Consider the following 20375-nt stretch of genomic DNA (forward strand, 5'->3'; position numbering starts at 1 on the left):
TGCGTATACAAATTACAGCCATTAAATTATATCCATAAATCTTCAACAGAGAATTTTTTAAAAAAATAAGTAGTCCAAAGATTTTAAAAAATTTGCATTCCAGTGGTTTGTGAAAAGCTATTTCAGCATTTGAAAACCAAGAGGCTAAAGGCCTATTTATACAACAGTGATGAACCGTATATGTAATCACTGCTAACATACGAATCATATGAATGATAACTGCAGAGGTTTAAGAATCCTGGAAATTATATGGCTCTGTTGACAGGTCAAATGACAGCTGCTTGGGGTAGAAACTGTCTTCCAGCATTCGTTTGTATATCCTACTGTCAAAATGAAATTGTGGCGATTTGAATGGTCCCATAAACAATAAAGAACAGAAATAGCTGGTTGTTCATTACTACTCTTTCCAAAGATCGTGAGGAGGCCTAGCAGGAAGCCAGGCACCTGTCATTACTTCCAGGTTGCTTAAGGCATATAATTAGCCCAGTGGATTCAAGGATCTTCAACTGACCCCATCATTTCTGTCGCTACATGAATAAGTCTATCAGGAACAGTCAGCATCTAAACAACATAACCATATTTACAGTGCAAATGAACAGCAAGAACTAGACAATGTACTAACATCAGATGGCTTGTGTTCAACTTCAGTCATTGATAGAGGCTGTAGAAGCAAGGTAAGAACAGCTTATTAGTTGAGAGGCATAGTTGAAGCATAATATATTCTTGTAAGATTCTGGTCCTCAAAGCAACCAGATGCTTTCTATATTATTACAATTATTCTGGAAGCATATATAGAATTATATGAAGTACAGTAGAAATATATTAATGACGCAGTACACACTTCTAAATGACAATCAAATCTAACTGTTAAAGATATTGGTGGATGCCCTAATTTACAATGTCCATGTTTGTTTGTTTTCGGTACATTTGTGAATGTATAAGCACCTCAACTCTTTCCTTAAAGCTTTCTAACCCCAGAAATACTGTAATGTTTGAATAAAAAATTCATTAAATTGCATGAATCCTCACAGAATGCAAAGCAAGAGGATCCATGACACAGATCTGAGAACACATGCAGAGGAGATTAATCAGCTATGGGTACAATCCTATCTACATCTACTCCGAATAAAATCCCATTTTATTCAATGGATCTAACTCTCAGTAAAATGTTCTTATAACTGCAGCAAACATGCAATGTTTGGGTGGTTGTTGTTTTTAAATTTCAGCTTTTTCTGCAAACCTAGGGTATTTTTCAGGTTTGCAGAAAGATATGTCTTGTCTGTTCATGGTTCCAGTCTCTGAATTTAAGTATCCATGGATATGGCCACGTTGAGGATTAGATATATCGATGGATAATGATTTACACTGCCTTGATGGATGTGAATTCTCTCTTAGTAGCATTTTTCTCTCTCACAAGAACACCTGCAGCAGCACTATTCTTTCCTCCCCTCCCGAGACAAACAAAAACCTGCCTCTCTTCTGGAAACTGTCCATCTACTAACAGCCATTTTATTTTGGGACAAGGTTTCAGCCTCAAACAGTTACTGAGACATGTGCTGCAGTTGCCAGGACTTTTCTTTCCCTTTCTATCCACAGAATTCTTGACATATGCTGCATTTTTCACTTAAAATAAAAACATTTTGAAATTTTGTAAAATTAGGAACACATAACTGAGTTTTACCAAAACAAGTGAGATTGAGGGGAACGTTTCCTGCGATATTTTTGGATTTTTGATACAACATAATAGGGCAAACGGAGAAACAGAAACTATGTTCAAATATAAGCAGAATAAACAGGAGTATGCTCTTGATCTTCAGTGAAAATGTGCATACCCCTACAACACTTCCTTAACTGTCGCCACTATCCTCTGTTGGATAGTTTCTCCATGCCGAACAATGTATCCTGCTTCCTGTATCTTTAATACACTGATATATAAACATACTTTAATGGCTGCTCCCACTGCACATTTACTTTCAAATCTAACATAATGAAATGAATTTCTCTCTAAATCTTACTTCTTCATCAGTTGGGTAGCGACCTTTGTGCCACAAGATGCGTCTTGTATCTGCAGTCATTGGAAGTCGGCTGCAATCTGTTTCTTCATCTCTGTCATCAGATTTGTCATCCTCAGGTGCATGCTAAACAAAACAAAAAACAGGGCCAAATTATAACTCTTCTGAAATACTTCTGAAATACTTCTGAAAAACAAGTTACATAATTGCTGCTTTCTTGCTAAAAACTGAAAAAAAAATCTGTAAAATGAAATAAACAGGGCATTAGTCATTAGGCTTATAAGTTGTGTTGTTTACATTTATTACGAGTATTCCATTTCTCTCTCATTCAAGCCCAACTGACAAGATTTCAGACCAAGGCTAAAACTAGTCAAGCAATACTGCAAATATCAATAGCCGAAGTAAGCTTATTTTGCAATGCAGGATTCCTGAAAGTCACATGCATTTCTGCAAGCATAAAAAAAGCTATCGGAAGAACACACAATCAGGCTGGATAGTAGCAACCCACAATTTATTCCAGCCTAGTTGTGTGAATTGTTGTTCGCATGTTATATTTGTACAACCCTACACATAGGCCAAGACCAGTGAAATATGTTTGGTTTCACTGTTTTGGTTTCTCTTGTGCATAAATATATTATTTCAGAAATTTATTATTTCCTCTTAAAGAGACCAGACTGAAATTCATTTTAAATTTGAACCATTTCATGTAGAGCCAAGAAAAGTGTTAGCTCACCCAGACTACAGATAAAAACTATGCATGCAAGCATATATTGCTGTTATATTTTAAAGCGTCACAACTTGAAGTGTTACAAATCTGCAATCTCAAAGAAGACATCCTTGAAAATCTGGTGGAAGACAAATCACATTTTATAATTCATGCTTCTATGTCATCAACTAGTTTTCAGAACTATATCAGTGTATCAAGAAACCACTTCGGGGACCTATTTGTATGGAGAAATTAGTACCAAATATATTTCTTCAGGCAAAACACACTGCATCAGTTTAGCTACCTTGTGTGAATATAAATATCAAATTCTGTTAATTGCATCATGAGAGAGCTATTAAAGGCTACAACTAAAAATGTTAAACTAGAATATAAATGTTATATGGTTCCAATAAAGACTTACAAATATTCGGGCAAGACACCCAGAATTAGTACTGAACTCGCTTATCCCAATGCGTTGGAAATTACTAGTCTACAAGGACACACAATTTGCCAAATATCTGTTTCCCTTTCACCTTTTTTTGCAGGGGTGGGACACAGAACAGACATAAATAACAGGGAAATTGCACATAGGTTTCCTAGTATGTTCTTCCAGGTCTCATTTTATGCATGGTGGTTATTCATGCGCTGAAGTACATTGAAGTTCCTCACTATGTATTACTGGCTAGTGAACACTGACCCAGCCTGCTTTGACATGGTTCCATACTAGGGTGTTATACTGAACGGCTTTGTTCAAAGTAACAAAGCATGTTATGTTAAGAACATCGAAATAGGCATTTAACATGTCAGAAAGAAAACACACATTTAGGAAGTGTATATGTCACTCAGAGCAGCTTAACCATACTTTAAATATCCAACACTTAAAGCTAGAATAAAATATAGACCTAGGACCCACATACTTGAAGAACAACCTCTCCCTATATAAGCAACTTACGTTGACCAAGCATCTTTTTAAAGGAACCTCCATATCCAAAACAATATTTAGATTCTATGAGATCTACAGCCTTTTCAGTAATAATGCCCATTAGCTGGAATAGCTTTCTAGAGGTGCAAAGAGCACTTTTGTTGATTAGATTCCACAAGCTAAAGTACTTTCTCCCTTAGGTTAAAGCCTTGTGATTTGTTGAGTTTACTGTAGTTTGTGTCCTTGGCCACTTCCCAGGAAAGTGGTTCTGGTGCGATGTATCAAATAATTTTCATTGTACTTTTTATTGTAAACAACTTCAAGGGAAAGAAGCAAGGTATATAATCTTTAAATAGGTAAATAAAATATTAATATAAAATCTACAATGCAACAATATGTTTCAGATGAAACAACATTCTACATGTGGTTAAAGCATGGGCAAAAAAGATGGATTTCAAATGGTATCTGAAGATGCTAATATGGGCTATGGGAATCTGCACGGGGAAGAAATCCCAAATCCAGGTACCATCACTGAGACAGCCTACTTTCCCACAGCAGCCCATCTAAACTCTGATAGTAAATAGACTCAGAGAAAAGTCTGCTAATGATCTTAATTGACGGATCAATGCCAGCATTTTGATCTGTTTCCATACACAAATGGGGAGCCACTGAAATTGTTTCAAAATTGGGGAAACAAACTCCCAGGGACAGCCCCAGTCAAAAACATAGTTGGCACATTCTGTTCATAAACTCCCTTGGACAAAATATTATCGAAGGCTTTCACGGTCAGAGTTCATTGGTTCTTGTAGGTTATCCGGGCTGTGTAACTGTGGTCTTGGTATTTTCTTTCCTGATGTTTCGCCAGCAGCTGTGGCAGGCATCTTCAGAGGAGTAACACTGAAGGACAGTGTCTCTCAGTGTCAAGTGTGTAGGAAGAGTAATATATAGTCAGAAAGGGGTTGGGTTGAGCTAAATCATTGTCCTGCAAAAAGTATCAAAGGTAATGTGCTAATCATTGTCCTGTAAGTGTCAAGTTAATGTGCTAATGAGGGTGTGGTATGTTAATATGGAACCATTGCATCCTGAAGTGATCTGTTAATGTGTGAAATCCAAAGCTAATCTGCATGGCTATTGTTGACTGTAGTCTTTGTTAGTCTGGAGGTTTTCAGGACAGGAAGCCAAGCCTTATTCATTCTTAAACTCTCTTCTTTTCTGTTAAAGTTGTGCTGATGTTTATGAATTTCAAAGGCTTCTCTGTGCAATCTGACAAAATAGTTGGTAGAATTGTCCAGTCTTTCAGTGTCTTGGAATAAGACCCTGTGTCCTGTTTGGGTCAGTCCATGTTCAGCCACTGCTGATTTCTCAGGTTGGCCAAGTCTGCAGTATCTTTCATGTTCTTTTATCCTTGTTTGTATGCTGCGTTGTGTGGTCCCGATGTAAACTTGGACAAGATGGTGCAATCATAATATCACAGGGGAAATTTGTAATAGAATCAGTAGGACGAAGCTATGCTTAACTTCTATACCTGCTGATTCTCCTCTGCAAATACCATGGGGGAAGCATTTACAGAGGACAATTAGTGGCAGAAAAGGACTAATTCTAGACAGCCAATTCTCTCCAGCCAATTCTCCTTTCCTCTCATTTATCTTTCAAGGAAAACATTGTTCTGGGAACCCTACAATTCTACCTAAGATACAATTCTACTTTGAATTAAATACAACAGGAAGAAGTCTCCCTTCAGCCATTCATGATGCATGTTTACTCCTTTAGGTGCAAATGTCTCATGCAGCCTGAAGCAGTTTCTATGTTCTACACTAGGTCTCACTAGCAAACAGGAAAAATAAAATTATTCTACCTGTTCGATGGGTTCATGTAGCCAAAGTCGAATGAGAGTTGCTAGGGTGTAGTACAAAACTAGCAGCAAAATGGGGTTGACATGATGATACCAGACCAAGTTTTGGTTGGTGATCATTTTCCAAGTGCTTGAACAGTTGGTCTGAATAATTGAGCTGACACCAAACAACCTGTTGAAATCAAAAGGGAGGCATTATAGAAAGAAACACAGTAGAATATCATTATCCACAGTTATCAAACAGCGCATTGCTGAGGTGCGCAGGCGGCCACGCCCAAAGGTCTATGGAGGCCGCAATGGCCTACACTGGTACAAGGGCCCACAGCGCCGTCTCTGGCTGCTGGCCTGGCAGTGCCGGGCTCAGACACCGCCGGAGCCAGCAGCCAGCATCCGGACACTCGCAAAGGCCACAGCGGCGACCCAGGAGGCAATCCCGGGGCATCATGGCATCGGCCATTTCAGTTTGGGAACACCCCCTTTCCCCCCCCCTCCCGAGATACGCCACCTATAAGGGTTGCATGGCTTTTTTGCCTCCTAAGCCCGCCGCAGCATTTCGTCAGGAATGTGCTGTAAATCTCTCTATTATATAGCCCTTCCCCACATTTCATAGTCATTGTAAAATGTATGTGACACTTCCTTTCTTATGCAAAGACTTGCTTTTCTTTTGCATAAAACCTCTGAAAATACATTTCAGCACAAAGACACAATTTTTCCTGTTTACATGGGAAGCATTTTTCTATAACATCCTTTTATTTGAGCTTTAATTGCTACATTTAAAAACATGGATACACTTAATCGATTTCCAGCAGGTTTATGCAAGGAAGTGATCCAATGTGCATGTGGTATCACGACATACCTATACTTCAACATCAGTGCATGCATTTTACTCTGTTCAGAAAACTGAATAAAATCACTTTACAGGCAACTGTGGGTTTTTGCATACGATGGAGATTGTAAAGGACGGGATCTTAAAAATGTTGTTTAAACAGAGGTAGCATGATGTAAATCTTGACCAGTATGGTCTCTAACCCAACTGTACACAACTCTCCACCTGACAGACTTAATCCAAGTAGTTTGTGAATAAAATAACTTCAGCACCCCTGAGGGAAACAGAAAAGAACAGTAACTTTTATTTACTCCCAGGGACAGGGGAATAAAGTGATTCAGAAAAAAGGATAGAAACTATTTACAGGTGTAACACAGTCTTGCTGTGCCTATTCATTTATAAGGCTACAGTTGATAGTTTAGGAGTGCAGAGAGCAGTTTACCGCCAAGTTTGTATTCTCACAGTGTGAATGTGAGCTCCTCTCTGAAACCACAAATCTTCACTAGTTTCCTTCAGAAATTGGGGCTCTGAGACAAATACAGTCTCTACCTCAAGCTAACCTGCTTTATCACAAAGGACAGGTTTTGAGACTTCCAAAGTCTCTTGAGGCAGTTTCTCTCCCAACTCTGTGGAGACGCAAACCCTATCCCCACTCATTCACTGGTTTAGCCTGTATACATACAAGGCAAACTCTGAGACAGGCTCCCTCCCGTCTCTCTCTGAAGGTTCAGACTCTATCTGCTTGAGCGGACAGTGTAACAACTTTTTCTATGTTGCTCTCCCCTCTCATCTGGCTCCTCCAGCCCTTCCAGATATCCTGATTGGCTGCTAGCTGCTTTGCACTTACACCAAACAGGACTTAAGGGTTTGGGGTATTTCAGAAAAGGGCCTTTGTCTATTTGTCACAGAGATATCTTTGAAAATGCTGGGAATTTGCAGGGTTTGAGTAGGGAAAACAGCTGAGCATTTTGCTCAGATCATTAATTTAATTCATTTATACCCTCTCTTTATCCCCAATGCACTACATTGTTCTCTTCTTCTCCATTTTATCCACACAACAATTCTTTGAGGTAGATTATACTGAGACAGACAGACAGACTGACTGACTGACTGACTGACTGACTGACTGACTGGCCCAAGGTCTCCCCAAGCAAGCCTGCACAACAGAGTAGGGCTGTGAATTTGGGATTCCCAGATTCAGGTATGAAACTCTAACCACTCTAACACCATGCTGGATCCTTATTGGTGGGTGGGACAAGTATATTTTCATGCTGGTAGAAAAGTATAAATACATATTTTCCCATAGCAAATTAATATTCAGGAAGCATATTTCATGAACACAACCCTCAGAGAGGGCAACAACATGAGCGTCTGTGTATGCATGTGCATGTGCACACACACACAAGCCAAGAAGAATTTTATTACTGTTCTGAGAAACACTGTGCAAGCAGTATGCTGAAACCTTAAAAGTAGCAGGTGGTTGTCACATTGTTGTCTGAATATTCATTTTCCCAGCAAAAGTTTTGTGAATTAATGAAACCATGTCTCTGGTGTATATGCACTATGATCCTCTCTTCCTGGCACAGTCACAACCTATGACCTTGATAAATGCTAGGTATTGATGTACCACTAGAGTACATGATGTAACAGTGGAAATACTGCTGTTATTTGAAAAACAGGAAAACAATTTTCCTTCTGTTTCCACTCATGCAATATGGCCAGTTGGAGAGATAGCCATAACCATTACAAAGATATTTGCTACATTTAACTTCTCCGTTGGTTTCTACTCAGGGCATATTTTCTGATTTGAAGAGAAGAATGCTTCTCTCCCTAAATATAATGTAACATAGTAATAACATTAATCTGTACTTGGGATTTTCCTCAACACACTATCCATACTTCTGCTGAAAAGAGATAAAGAAAGTTATCTTGGGTATACATGAATTGACTATTGCAAGACAGAATGTAGCAAAACAGCACAGGGTATTCATGAACATAAGGCATACTCCCTTCTGCTAGGTAGGAAAATGTACCCACATAGCATTATGCAGTAGGAAATCTGAAGCAGTAAAATCCACAACTTTCTTAAAATAATTATTAAAGGCCCAGAATATATGAGCAAGCATACTGGGTGTACACATTTTATTTTAGCTTTTTAATAGCCGCTCTGGGTCGGCTTTGCCGGGAAAGGTGCGGGGTAGAAATAAAATTAAATAAATAAAAGGTAAAGTGAATGCCAAGCCAACTCATGTATGTTGGCACATCTTCATTTGCTTTAAATTTGAAAGTGTAAGAATTTTTATAGTATTTTTTTTAAAAAAATATTGTACACTGCCATGAGAATCAAGTACAGCTCAGATTATGAGATATAACTGGCTTAAATATATTGGCTTAAATATCTGTGCCGGGAGTGGGGGGACAAGGATGATTTGGGGCAACTGGGCCCAGCACTGGCTGTCAGCCAGTCAGCTCTCAAGCAGCTACCTGTGGCCTGCCCCAGAGGTTGGTCCATCATGGAATGAGTGGGGCATGCAGTCCTGCGGGCTTGTCTCTGGCACACAGCTCAGATTGAAAGGAGGTGTTTGGCATTCAGCAGCTCTGCCCTAATACCAGCCCTCTGCCCTTGGTTAGCCCAACAGGCAGCTTAAGGAAGGTGCTGGAAGCAGGTGGGCTACCAACTGCACCCATTATCCCCAACCTATGCTGCGCCAAGACCTGAGGAAACCATAATCAATAAAGTTGTGGCCTGAGTCCTCCCACGGTGTGTCCGTGCTGTCCTTCTCCCCCCTGCATGCGCTGGTCCTCACTTCAGTAGGGTTGCCAACCTCCAGGTACTAAACAGCACGTGGGCTCCACTCAAATATACAGTATATTACTGCAATTAATATTCATAATAAACACAAACAAGTAGAAGAAACAAAATGTGTTATTAGTCACACTAGAAAATCAACAGAATAAGTAATAAGCAAACAAGATGTTGAAGGCACATCCATCAAGGTTACACAAAGCAAAATGGTTTCAAAAAGCAAGTCCAACCAAAGGCTTAAAAAACAAAAGCTACAGTCCTTGTGAAAAGGAGCGATCCAGAGCTATAATCTGTCTGTAAAGTAACTAGAAGGCAGCAAGAGCCACAAACCATGTCTGTAAGGTTACTCACGAGGTGGCGAAAGCTGCGAGCAGGGTCTGTAAATTTACTCATGAGGAGGCATGTGTCGTGAGCCACGTCTGTAAGGTTACTTACGAGGCGGCAAGAGCCGCGCCTGACAGGGAGGGTGAAACATTTGGAAGTCACTCTCAACGTGGTGCGGCAGCTTAGGAAGGACACGGACGGCGTGGTCGCCTGCGCACCTCAGCAATGCGCTGTTTGATAACTGTGGATAATGATATTCTACTGTGTTTCTTTCTATAATTGGTCTTCCTTCCATATTTTATGATTTATAAGGGCGAATTTGCCCAAAAAATGCTGTTTGGGCATAAAGCCTCTTACATTGTAAGAGATGTAATGGCTATCTATTTGGATCAGGAATGCTTGATAAGATACAGGTTTGGTTTGCATTCTGCTCACTGCTCATGAGCAGAGCACTGATCATGCACCAAGCTGCTCAGATGCATCAGATTGAATCTACCTGCATGATGAAGACGGCTTCCTAACAGCTTCCTCACCTACACCTATTTGCCACTGCTACCAAAAGTTTGGCTGGTAGCCAAGTTTGTGTCAAAATTCTTAATATCCCTAACTTGGGTTACTGTAGGAAGCCCAAACCACCCACCTCAAAAAGCTGCAGTGGCTGGGAGAGTGATTGCTGCCAAGAGACTGCTTCCAAGAGATGGGTACAGGGTAAATGTGGGGGAAATTGCCACGTGGAAGCGTCATTGCTACTGCACTATATCAGCAACTACAGCAGCAATGGGAAAATTATACATCTGTCTGCATGTGGAAAACACTGTTATCATTGTCTGAAGCCAGTAGTTATCATGGATGGTTGTCCTGTAAAAATGAATATAATGGAAATCTGGCTCTTAGAAGAAGCTGGATAGGGGCTGTGGCTCAGTGGTAAATAGACAGCTGACACAGGCAGAAGGTCCCAGGTTCAATCCCCCGCATCTCCAGCTAAAAGAATCAGGTAGCAGGTGAAGAAAGACTTCTGCCTGAATTATTAAAAAGTTGCTGCCAATCTGAGTAGCCAATACTGAGAGACCAATGATTTGCTTCAGTATAAGCAGCAGACTGAGCAGGTAAGCAAACTTGGAAAGACTGCAGGAGTTTTAAAAAAATTCCTTGAGCTGAAACCTACATGAGCTGAAATTAAAACGCCTGGTCTTCCAGGTAGAGAAACCACACACCCCACAATGCAAGCACAAGTATCAGTCAACCCAACTGTTCTCCCCTCCAATGAGGGAGGTTGCAGTTGGAACTCAAACATTACAGGCAGTTTTACAACAGGAAGATCTGGCAAGGGCAATAGCAGACTTCACTGAGCAACTTAGATATGTTGGGCAGGTGGCCCAGAAGAGGAATATCACCATGTAATGACAGCTCTGAGAACAGAGATCGGAAAAAGTCAGTATGACAGCACAACTTCAAGAACACCAAGAAGAAGATGCACCAGAAGCACAGGAAGTCCAACTACCTAAGTAGCTTCTTCTGAGATATACCAAAGCAAACAGTGAACTTTGGTTAAAGCGTCTGTTGATTTTCCATCTTGCTTTGGAACAATGATACGAAGAAGAAAGGAGTAGCATCTACTGTGATTAAAGTTCAGATAAACAGTCTCATGGTTGGCATATGCATAATTTTTAGGTGTATTAGCCCTCCTATTAACTACCATCCCTTTCCTTTGCAGGGCCTCCTAGTATCTTCCTCATTTACCTCACAAACTATCCCAACTCTATAATGTTAGGTAATGATTATTAAGAAAACAGATTTCTAGAAAAGATAACAGTTAAGAAGCTGTCAAAACGTTCACTCAGATTCTCACAGTTTAACAGCCACAATAGTATTATGGTCAATTTATAAAAGAGAAAAATTAACAATCTTTCATTTTGTATTTCTACTTCATAATGAAATCTATTCTCTGTCCCAGCCAAGAACTGTTGCTTCTTGTACAAGGCATCACAGTTTAATAATAATTAAAAGCACATTGTTCTATGTTCTTTTCATTATAGCTTGACAACATAAAAAGGATTGCTGTCCATCACATCATGTAAACCTTTCAGCATCAGTTCCAAATATCCAGCAACCCTTTCCCTTTCATATTTTCCACTAGCTTAATTGTATTGGCAGTACTACTTCTGTTCCAACAGTCAAAAAATATTCCACAACACAGAAAGCCAAATTCAGCAAATTCAGCAAAGGCGGAATAAATCACACAAGTATTATTTAATCTAGTAATTTAAACAATTTGGATTGAAAACAAAACTCTACTATTTAAAATAAAAGCCAGAACTGTAAGAAATCTAGAGGGTGTAGATGATGCCACAATAGACACTATATTCTGCAAGAAATGGAATGATCACAGCTATATAGTAAACATTTTTTTCAGTAGTTCTTGTTGGCTTTAATGGCCATAAATGGCATACCTACCTTTATTTCCCTTCTATTATTATTGAAAACATGTGTAAGAATACAATCACTTTACAAATCTGGCTTGAGGTCTATTTCCATCATCCCATGTACAAGAAACTACACATTAAAACAGTTGCAAAGTAAATAACTTGTACAAGTCAGGATATGAATGAGTGCCAATGGATCTTCTAGTGCTTTTTGTGCACATATACGAATATTGTTAATATGGGTTAGAAAGCAGGAAGAAAATAGAAGAGAGACGTTTCAAAATCACTTGCACACTGAAACCAATAAAGAATTTACATTACATTATGGACCAAGGAAGCGCAAAAAAGTGATTCTTTCAGGACGAGATCTGAAAGGCAGATTCTCTTGCTCAGGGTTTCTTAGGTTAATGCCTTGACATGGAAACCGGGGCCTGAAGTTAAATAAGCAGAAAGTATATGAGTAGAGACACTTTCTGCTTGCTTGAGGCACACCATCTAGTCACAATGTTTAGTACTCAGTTCTGATAGAGCTCTGCTGCCTTAGGAAAGCAAAGCTTTTAGGCCAAATCAGCTTCATAAGCAGAACACAGTGAACCTTTGTGAGCACCATAGCATCTCTTCTTCTACCAGTTCAGAAGGAGAAATGCTTGATTTATGGGGAACTCCCCCAAAAGAAAGCATTCCATTTATAAGTTCTATGAATTAAAATTTGAATTAAAATTAACTAAACAGTTCTAATTAAATTTCAGCTTGGAAAGAAGGTCTATTTCCTAACACAAGAAATATTGGTTAGATAGTGCCTTTGCTGGGGAGAGCAGGATATAAGAATAATAATAAATAACAAAACAATCATGAAGCATTGTGTGCTTTTGTTCATTGCATTGCTGCTTTTCACCACATTCATTAGTTTCAGTTTCATTTTATTGTTTTGTCTTTAGATATACCAACCTTCATTATTTTATTATTATATATTACAATAAAATGAAAAAAGATAATCATTCAGAATAAAACACACACACATTATTTACATGGCAAAACATCACAGCCCATGTCAGGAGCTGGCCATGAGGATGGTATGCGGTAGTGCGGTTGTGCTGCTTCCAGGTGCTGTTGTGCTATTCTGTCCAAGGCCAGTCTATGCCCCGTGTTTAGTCTTCATAGATTCCCATACTGTAGGAATGGCCAAGTACTCCTTCCTGCCTCCTGGAGGGGGGGGGGTTGCCTGGGTAACCGGTTATCTCCTTTTGCTCTTCCATATATGCTGTGTACCTTGCCTTTGACCCTTACCAGTGTCCTTTTGAATATGGCTTCTGAAACCTGTCGATTCTACCCAATAAAACTGCTTTTGTGGATTGGTTGTCTGCTGAAGTCTGTTTAATGGGGCCGCAGGACTAGAGCTTACAGCCCATCATATATTTATAATCTGTATTTCATCCCGTATTTTCAATATACATACTTATCAGTTCTAAAGATTCTATTGGTTTGTGTGAGGTTAAATACTATGTCTATCTACTTTGTAGAGGTTTTCTTTCATAGTAGTATAGATAGCTGACACAGAGCTATATGAAACAGAAGTATTTTTTGTTATATTTATATCAGAAGTGCAAACAGTGTATAAAAAATTCTTGTACATTTCTATCTAGACCAAGATGTTGCAATTCTAAAATCCATTTCAGAAATAAATGATTATAATGCGTAAATAACTGGACTCTGGTGTTTTCTTAATTTATCCCAGTTTACAAACATCTTCAATTAAAGCATTAAAATATAATAAACACTTTTATTGCAAATTATGTTAGCATTCCATGAATACCAAGGTAGACAAGACAAAGGAATCTTGACACCTCTACTGTTCTAGACAAGATCACAGCAGATTCCTGGCTACATGGACCCATTTATAGACTAGTTTCAGTTTAGCAGATTGATAACATCTCAGTAGAGCAGTACATACTTCAGCCTTGTTTTGCATATAAAAAATGAGGAAAACAGTCACCACCACTGGATTACTTTCATTTTGGTGTTAAAAATGGAGCCTAAGTGACAATGTGCAATCTTAAAAACACAATTTGTGTGTCATGCATCAGACTAATCTTGGTGTATGCCTAGTCATAATTAATTTGCCTTTTGCTGCTGAAGAATTTCTAACACACTTCCACAAACTAGATACAAGGAGGATTAGTAGCATAAACTTTGATTTAAATGACTGTATGATTTATTCAGAATGTAGCGATTGTTTCAAATGCTTCATTTTTTTTTGAAGGGCAAGTTTTTTAAAAATTTTACAAACATGGATGAAAAAATAGGAAATTAGGAATCCCACATAAATCAATGGAAATTCAGTAATCACAACTGTCTATTTCTACCCTTTAAAATACGTGAAATGAAAAGGAATAACAGTACCAGCCAGATGTCATGAAAATATTTTTTACTCTGGCCTGTAGATGGCAGAAGAAAACCTACATATTTAGAACTCCTCTAATTCACAGAGTAATAAATCAAATACCCACACACATACTGATATTTAGAATATCATAGCCTTTTCTTACTTCTTCATGGTCTCTGTGCCATGAGACTTAAGACATGTTGGATATGTCTTGCAAGATGCAATGGAGTTCTAATGCAGAGCACTGTGAGTTCACATGAACACATGAAGCTGCCTTATACTGAATCAGACCCTTGGTCCATCAAAGTCAGTATTGTGTACTCAGACCAGCAGCAGCTCTCCAGGGTCTCAGGCAGAGGTCTTTCACATCACCAGACCCTTTAATTGGAGACACCAGGGATTGAAACTGGGACCTTCTGCCTGGCAAGCAGATGCTCTATCACTGAGCCACAGCCCCTCCCCTAGTCCATGTCCTAGTCCTGGGTTGCAAAGAGTTAGAGTGGAACCACATGTGGCATCATACTGCAAAGGCATCTGCCGCAGTTTTAATCCTACAATCAGCTGAATGCTTTTATGTCACCAGCCACTGTCATGAAAGACTTCACTTTACCTCCTTGGGAAGGTGGTCAAACACTGGTGAGATCTCCAACAGAAAGTAATGATACTACATCATGCAGCTGGGTATAGTTTCATACTTTGAAGGACAGTACAGCCAAGGTCCTATCCCATTCCATCCAGCTTTCTTCCTTCTAAGTGTTGGAGCTGAATGAGAAATTTGCCGCCCTTTCCATAACAAAGCCACAACTATAGGTCTACTTGGTGATGGATGAGTGAAGAGGAATCTGAAGTTGCACCCTATACAGGTCCTCAAATGATGGGGCAGAGGCTGGTTTCAACCAGGTGTCCTTGGTAATCCTCAGCAGAGCTGGGATCATCTGGAATGAAACTAACATGTGTGAATCTGAGTCAATGATTCCAAAGACATGGTCCGCTTCCTGGGAGGATGGGGTGCGATTTGATGGCCAAGCACAGCGGCCATACAGATTTGTTTATAGCAGAGTAGAATGTCTTCCATAGGACAAAGAGTTTGCAAGCCAAGACAACATTTGAGGGTGATGAATCTGAAGCCTTGTTAGAATCCTCAGAATCCAAACGTGAAGGTCCTTCATCCTGTTTGAGATGCTCAAAGCTGAATCCCTAACACAGGAAAATCTATCATGCAGCAGCCTGCATTGGTGACAAGTGGAGAACCGGTTGCATAGCCAACAATTGAGGAGTATCAGTGATGTCAAAAACAGTGGAGGTGGGGCCAGACCTAGGGCACTTGATTTCACAGCTGTAGGTTGGAACTGCAGGTGCCTCAGCAAGAAAAACCTGGCAGGACATAATTGTGCTAGGGTGCAAGGAACCTCACCCCGAGGGAGCAGCACAGTGGCCCAGAATACATGGAAGGTAGCAGTTCCATGACTCATAGCACATCTAGTTAGCCTCCCAATAATAGTTTAGTACTCCAGGATGATTGGCCAGAAACTATACCGATCCCTATAGAAGCTCTACCTGGAGCTAGAGATTGATTATCTCTACTGGAATCTCTACCCTGAGACACAGACTGAAAAGATTGTGACCAAGAATCAGGGGAGGAGGTCTTTGGAAGATCTTTGCTGTCAGGGTGAAGATGATGATTGATCCCAAAGAAAGCAAAGCCTGGGAGCCAACAGATGATAAGGCCTAATTTGGAGATCTGTCCTTCCAACATCAAAACAATGGGTATTAGTGATTTGTTAGTGTGGTCATCTGGTGGTTTACCTGTGAAAATGGGCTTGTAGCATGGCTACACTGTAAGGCCTTGTATTGTATTGCATTGCATTGTGCCATTATTTTAAACTAAGGGACATCCAATATCCACACGAAAAGACGGAACAGTTACCCAGAGCAAGCCTTATCATACAGTTGTTATCCATTTCCCAAGGTAACCTGTTTGCTAACTTTTCATGTCATAAACATTGCCTTAAGAATTCCCGTTTTGACCATACAAAAAACAGACTTTTTGATGTTTAAAATTATAGTAAGAGCACCTCTAATGGTGTTAATATTAACTTATCTCCCAGAAAGACTGCACACTATTAAATAGGTTCATGTTATTTATCACCACAGCACAGCCCTGTATTCAGTAACACCTACTACAGCTCTGTTGTTTCCTGATATCCTTCTGTGATACTCATTTAAGATACAACACATAACTTAAAGTTTGTTCCTATTTAGATGTACTTATTACACATAATTTCTTTTAACTCTAGAATCAATAATAACCATGTGGTAACTGCAGCTTAAAATCACCTGTTAGATGAAAGGGCAAGCCCGGGCAAACTAGAGTGTGCCCTAATTTCTTAAATGCATAGAAACCCTCTTACCTGGCATAAAAGTCATCTGGGGGAATAATTTCCTGGAAGAACTGTAACTGGTATAGGTAAAGTCCAATTAAGTGGCCTGCGCTAAATATAGCCATTAGTACACAGAGACAGCTGAATATCAGCGGATCAAATACTCGGCAACAGGACCACCATGTACACAACCCCAAGAATACAAAGAAATATACAGCTGAGGTCAGGGATGGCAACATCATTCCTACAAAAAAAAAAAAAAAGATTGAAGGGCAGTTAGTGTTTTATGTACTCAAGATAACTGTACTACATGAAAACAGAATAAGATGCTTTTAAAAATTAGGCAAAAAAACAGTTACTGAAAATAAATTTACTAACTGAAATCCATTTTCCTGTTTTACTGTATTATGTGGAAGACATAAATTTAGATTATTTTTGCTTTCTCAGTCTGCAGATAACCAGTTAAGGAACTGTACTTTGAACATTATTAATTTGCTTGAATTGGAATACTTTCATGTTGCCAGAAACAGGCCTAAATTATCAGCAGACAGTGCAAGCCTTGATTCTTAACCTGAGAAACAAACAGCAAGGAAATGTTATTCTGCAGCACAAAATCGGACCTTGTGGTTATCTATCCTGATTTAATAAGTACTACCAGATGGTTCATGAACAAGCACATTCCACTTCTTAGCATCACACTAATTAGTATTCCTAAGTGGGCAGCAACTGCTGAGAATAATCACAAAAAATGCAGAGAATAATGGCTATTCAACTATAGAGAGATGTTCCGCCAGGCGTATGGTTGAGGGCAGCGACGATTCCATCATAGCTGGCCTCCCTACTCTATCTTTGCTCTATCTTTACTTCTACCTATTACACATTCTCACTTGACTGCTTTGCTACTGGTACTACTATGAAAGGCTTCATCTGGATCTTCTGGTTTTAACCTGTGAATTTTTAGGATATACCATAGATTTTAATGATACTTTATTGTATTATTATGATGTATTGTATTTTAACTGGAATGATGTTGTTGTTCTGGATGTGAGCCACCCTGAGCCCAACCCCAGTCGAGAAAGGGTGGGATAAAAATTCAATCAGTCAATCAATTGATCAATTGATCAATCAATCAATCAAATATTAAAAATTAAAACAGCTAAAATTACATTAAAATGTATATTTAAAGCAACTAAGTAATATATACAGCCCTTTACCATTAAAACGGCTATTTCCCAAAGCTCCCAATCACTAAAAGCTCATATATTTCTTTAATCTAATGGGCTCTTGAACAACTATTCAAAAAAACCCACCTGTTGAACCAAGTAAAATTGTAACAACAACTTTTCCAGCTGTGGTTATAACATTGCCAATAATTTCCTTGATTTTGGAAGCTATTGAGGCAATTCGCCGCAGCAATTTTAATTTTGTTGTTTCTTCCTCTTCTTCACATTCTGCATCATCAAAATCTTCATATATTAATGCATCTTCTGCCCCTATTCCCTCTCCTTCGTTCTGAAAATGAGAGAAAAGTATAGTGATATATCAAGTGTATTAACTACAAGACCTTACCTAACTTTTTAAATATTCATATTAATTGCACATCCCATGTCATGTACCCCAGTGTTAATTCACAAGTATCCTTCCCTATATTAATCATGCACCATAACCTCCATTTTGCTTTCCATCCCTGATAACTGCAATTCAAACCACCTTATCTATATATCTAATTCCCAACTGTGCCCATGCCTGCAGATACATAAATCCACAGATCAGGGGAATACTACCCCCAACAGGTTTTTCTGCAGACTCGGGGGAACCTCTGGGTTTGCTGAAAAATCTGATTTTTTTAAAAAGGGGTGTGTGTTAAATCTATTTTAAAAGAGTTCTCTGCGACCAAATATACATCAGATAAAATAATCTCTACTGCTATATTATCCCACCCACTCCTCTCAAGTCTTGCACTGCCTTTCAAGACACCGAATGCTCACTGAACCTGGAGGGGGAAATTTCGGAGTGGGGATGAGTAGGATTTCAAAGTTCCCTCTCCTGTGATCCTTCATAGGCCCCTGGTATGTAGTAAGTAAATACTAAGGTGACATAACTGAAAAATGTGACAGCAAAAGAGGCTGTTAGAGTCTAGTAGGGAGTAGCAGTGCTAACCTTCAGGTGGGGCCTGGAAAGCTCCTGGAATTACAACTGATCTCCAGACTGCAGAGATCAGTTCCCCTACAGAAAATGGCGGCTTTGGAAGCTGGACTCTATCGCATTATACCATACTGAGATCCCTCCCCTCCCCAAACTCCTCCATCCCCAGGCTCCGTGGCCAAATCTCCAGTAATTTCCTAACTCAAAGCTGGCAACCTTGTGGGGAAAGAGACAGCAAGAAGCTTATGCTTGTTTGTGCTATAGTCATGAGAGGGGTAAAATTTTGGCAATATATGAATATAAGTGGGGGCCTGCAAAACTTGCGGGGGGGGGATCCCATCTCCCCCTCGTGGGGTAGGGAATTCCATCTCCCCCCATTGCGGCTCCAGGCCTCCTCCTCTTCCCCCAACCTTGCTCATTTGTTAGCTTGCCTGGAGCCTCTCCCCCCCATTTCACTCTCTTACTGGCTTGCCAGGAGCCACTTGCCCGGAGCCAGCAGGGGAGGTCCATGAAACTCACAGGGGGGAATCCCATCTTTCCCCCCCGCTCACTTTCCAGCCTGGCTGCAGCCGGATAAGTCTGCCAGTGCCTCCCGGGCGCCACCACTGCTGTAGACAGGCTTGCCAGCAGCACTTGGGCTCCTCTGCCACTGAAGCAGCTTCCCATGATAGGTACATTCTCTGTGTGTGCACAGATAACTCTTTAAAAAATTTTTAACACCCCCTTTTTTAAAAAAATCAGATTTTTCAGCAGACCTAGGGGGTCCCCCAAGTCTATAGAAAAACCTGTTGGGGGTAGTATTTCCCTGATCTGTGGATTTATGTATCTGCAGGCAGGAGCACAGTTGGGAATTAGATATATAGATAAGGTCTCCCGCTGGCATCCCAATGATGCAAGTTCCTGCACTGTCGAGCTGGGGGGGTGTTCCTAGGGCGGAGCTGCAAGTAGGCAGCTTCCTGACCCCTTTCAGGCTGGGAACGCCCCCTCCAAAAACAGCGTTGCCACGCCAGATTTTTCTTGGCACAGCCTTGCTGTTCTCAATGGGGGAAAATACACCATTTTTTACTTTTTAAATTTAAAAGGCTTTTTTAAGCCCTTCGGAGGACAGGGGGGCCACGGGCATGCCTGAATGTAATATTGTCTGAATGTAATATTAGTCTCTCTAGTCATGATTCAGTATAAAAAAATATGAAGCAAGACTATCAGATATCACCCATCCCTTCTTATAATATAGCAACAACTGCATAATTAAATGATACAGCTGCCAGTTTCGGTTGCAATAAAGAAAAATGGGGAAGGGTATACAGAGGAACAAATTCATTTACCAGAAAATCAGGGCAATAGTTTTTAACATACCCTAGTTGTGTTTCTTCCCTATGAACTGTGAACAGTTTATTATGTCAGCACTTTTTGGATGGTAAATTGGACATGCTGAGTCCATTTAAATAAACATTAAATATGAGTTATAATTTGAAATGCAAGTTTGTTTTCAACCTTCTATAAAGCGGAGTTTTATTCACAGATAATATTTTATCATTTGTTCCTGCAGAGTAAAAACTATTAATCTATCCAAGAACAAGGGAGCGATTTGACAT

The 20375-nt window shown here is 39.8% G+C and overlaps 1 protein-coding gene across 1 annotated transcript in view; it reads right to left on the reverse strand.

Annotated features, from left to right (window-relative positions):
- PIEZO2 (piezo type mechanosensitive ion channel component 2) overlaps nt 1–20375 on the reverse strand; it is a 309479-nt gene that overhangs the window by 106690 nt on the left and 182414 nt on the right. Inside the window, exons 6-10 of the mRNA XM_056854258.1 lie at nt 17946–18147; nt 16666–16879; nt 5496–5664; nt 2016–2138; nt 623–661 (exon numbers count right to left, since the gene is read on the reverse strand). Coding sequence (XP_056710236.1) covers nt 623–661; nt 2016–2138; nt 5496–5664; nt 16666–16879; nt 17946–18147 — 747 coding nt within the window. The remainder of the gene's footprint in view (nt 1–622; nt 662–2015; nt 2139–5495; nt 5665–16665; nt 16880–17945; nt 18148–20375) is intronic.

Source organism: Euleptes europaea, chromosome 8 (assembly GCF_029931775.1).
Source record: "Euleptes europaea isolate rEulEur1 chromosome 8, rEulEur1.hap1, whole genome shotgun sequence".
Lineage (NCBI taxonomy): Eukaryota > Metazoa > Chordata > Lepidosauria > Squamata > Sphaerodactylidae > Euleptes > Euleptes europaea.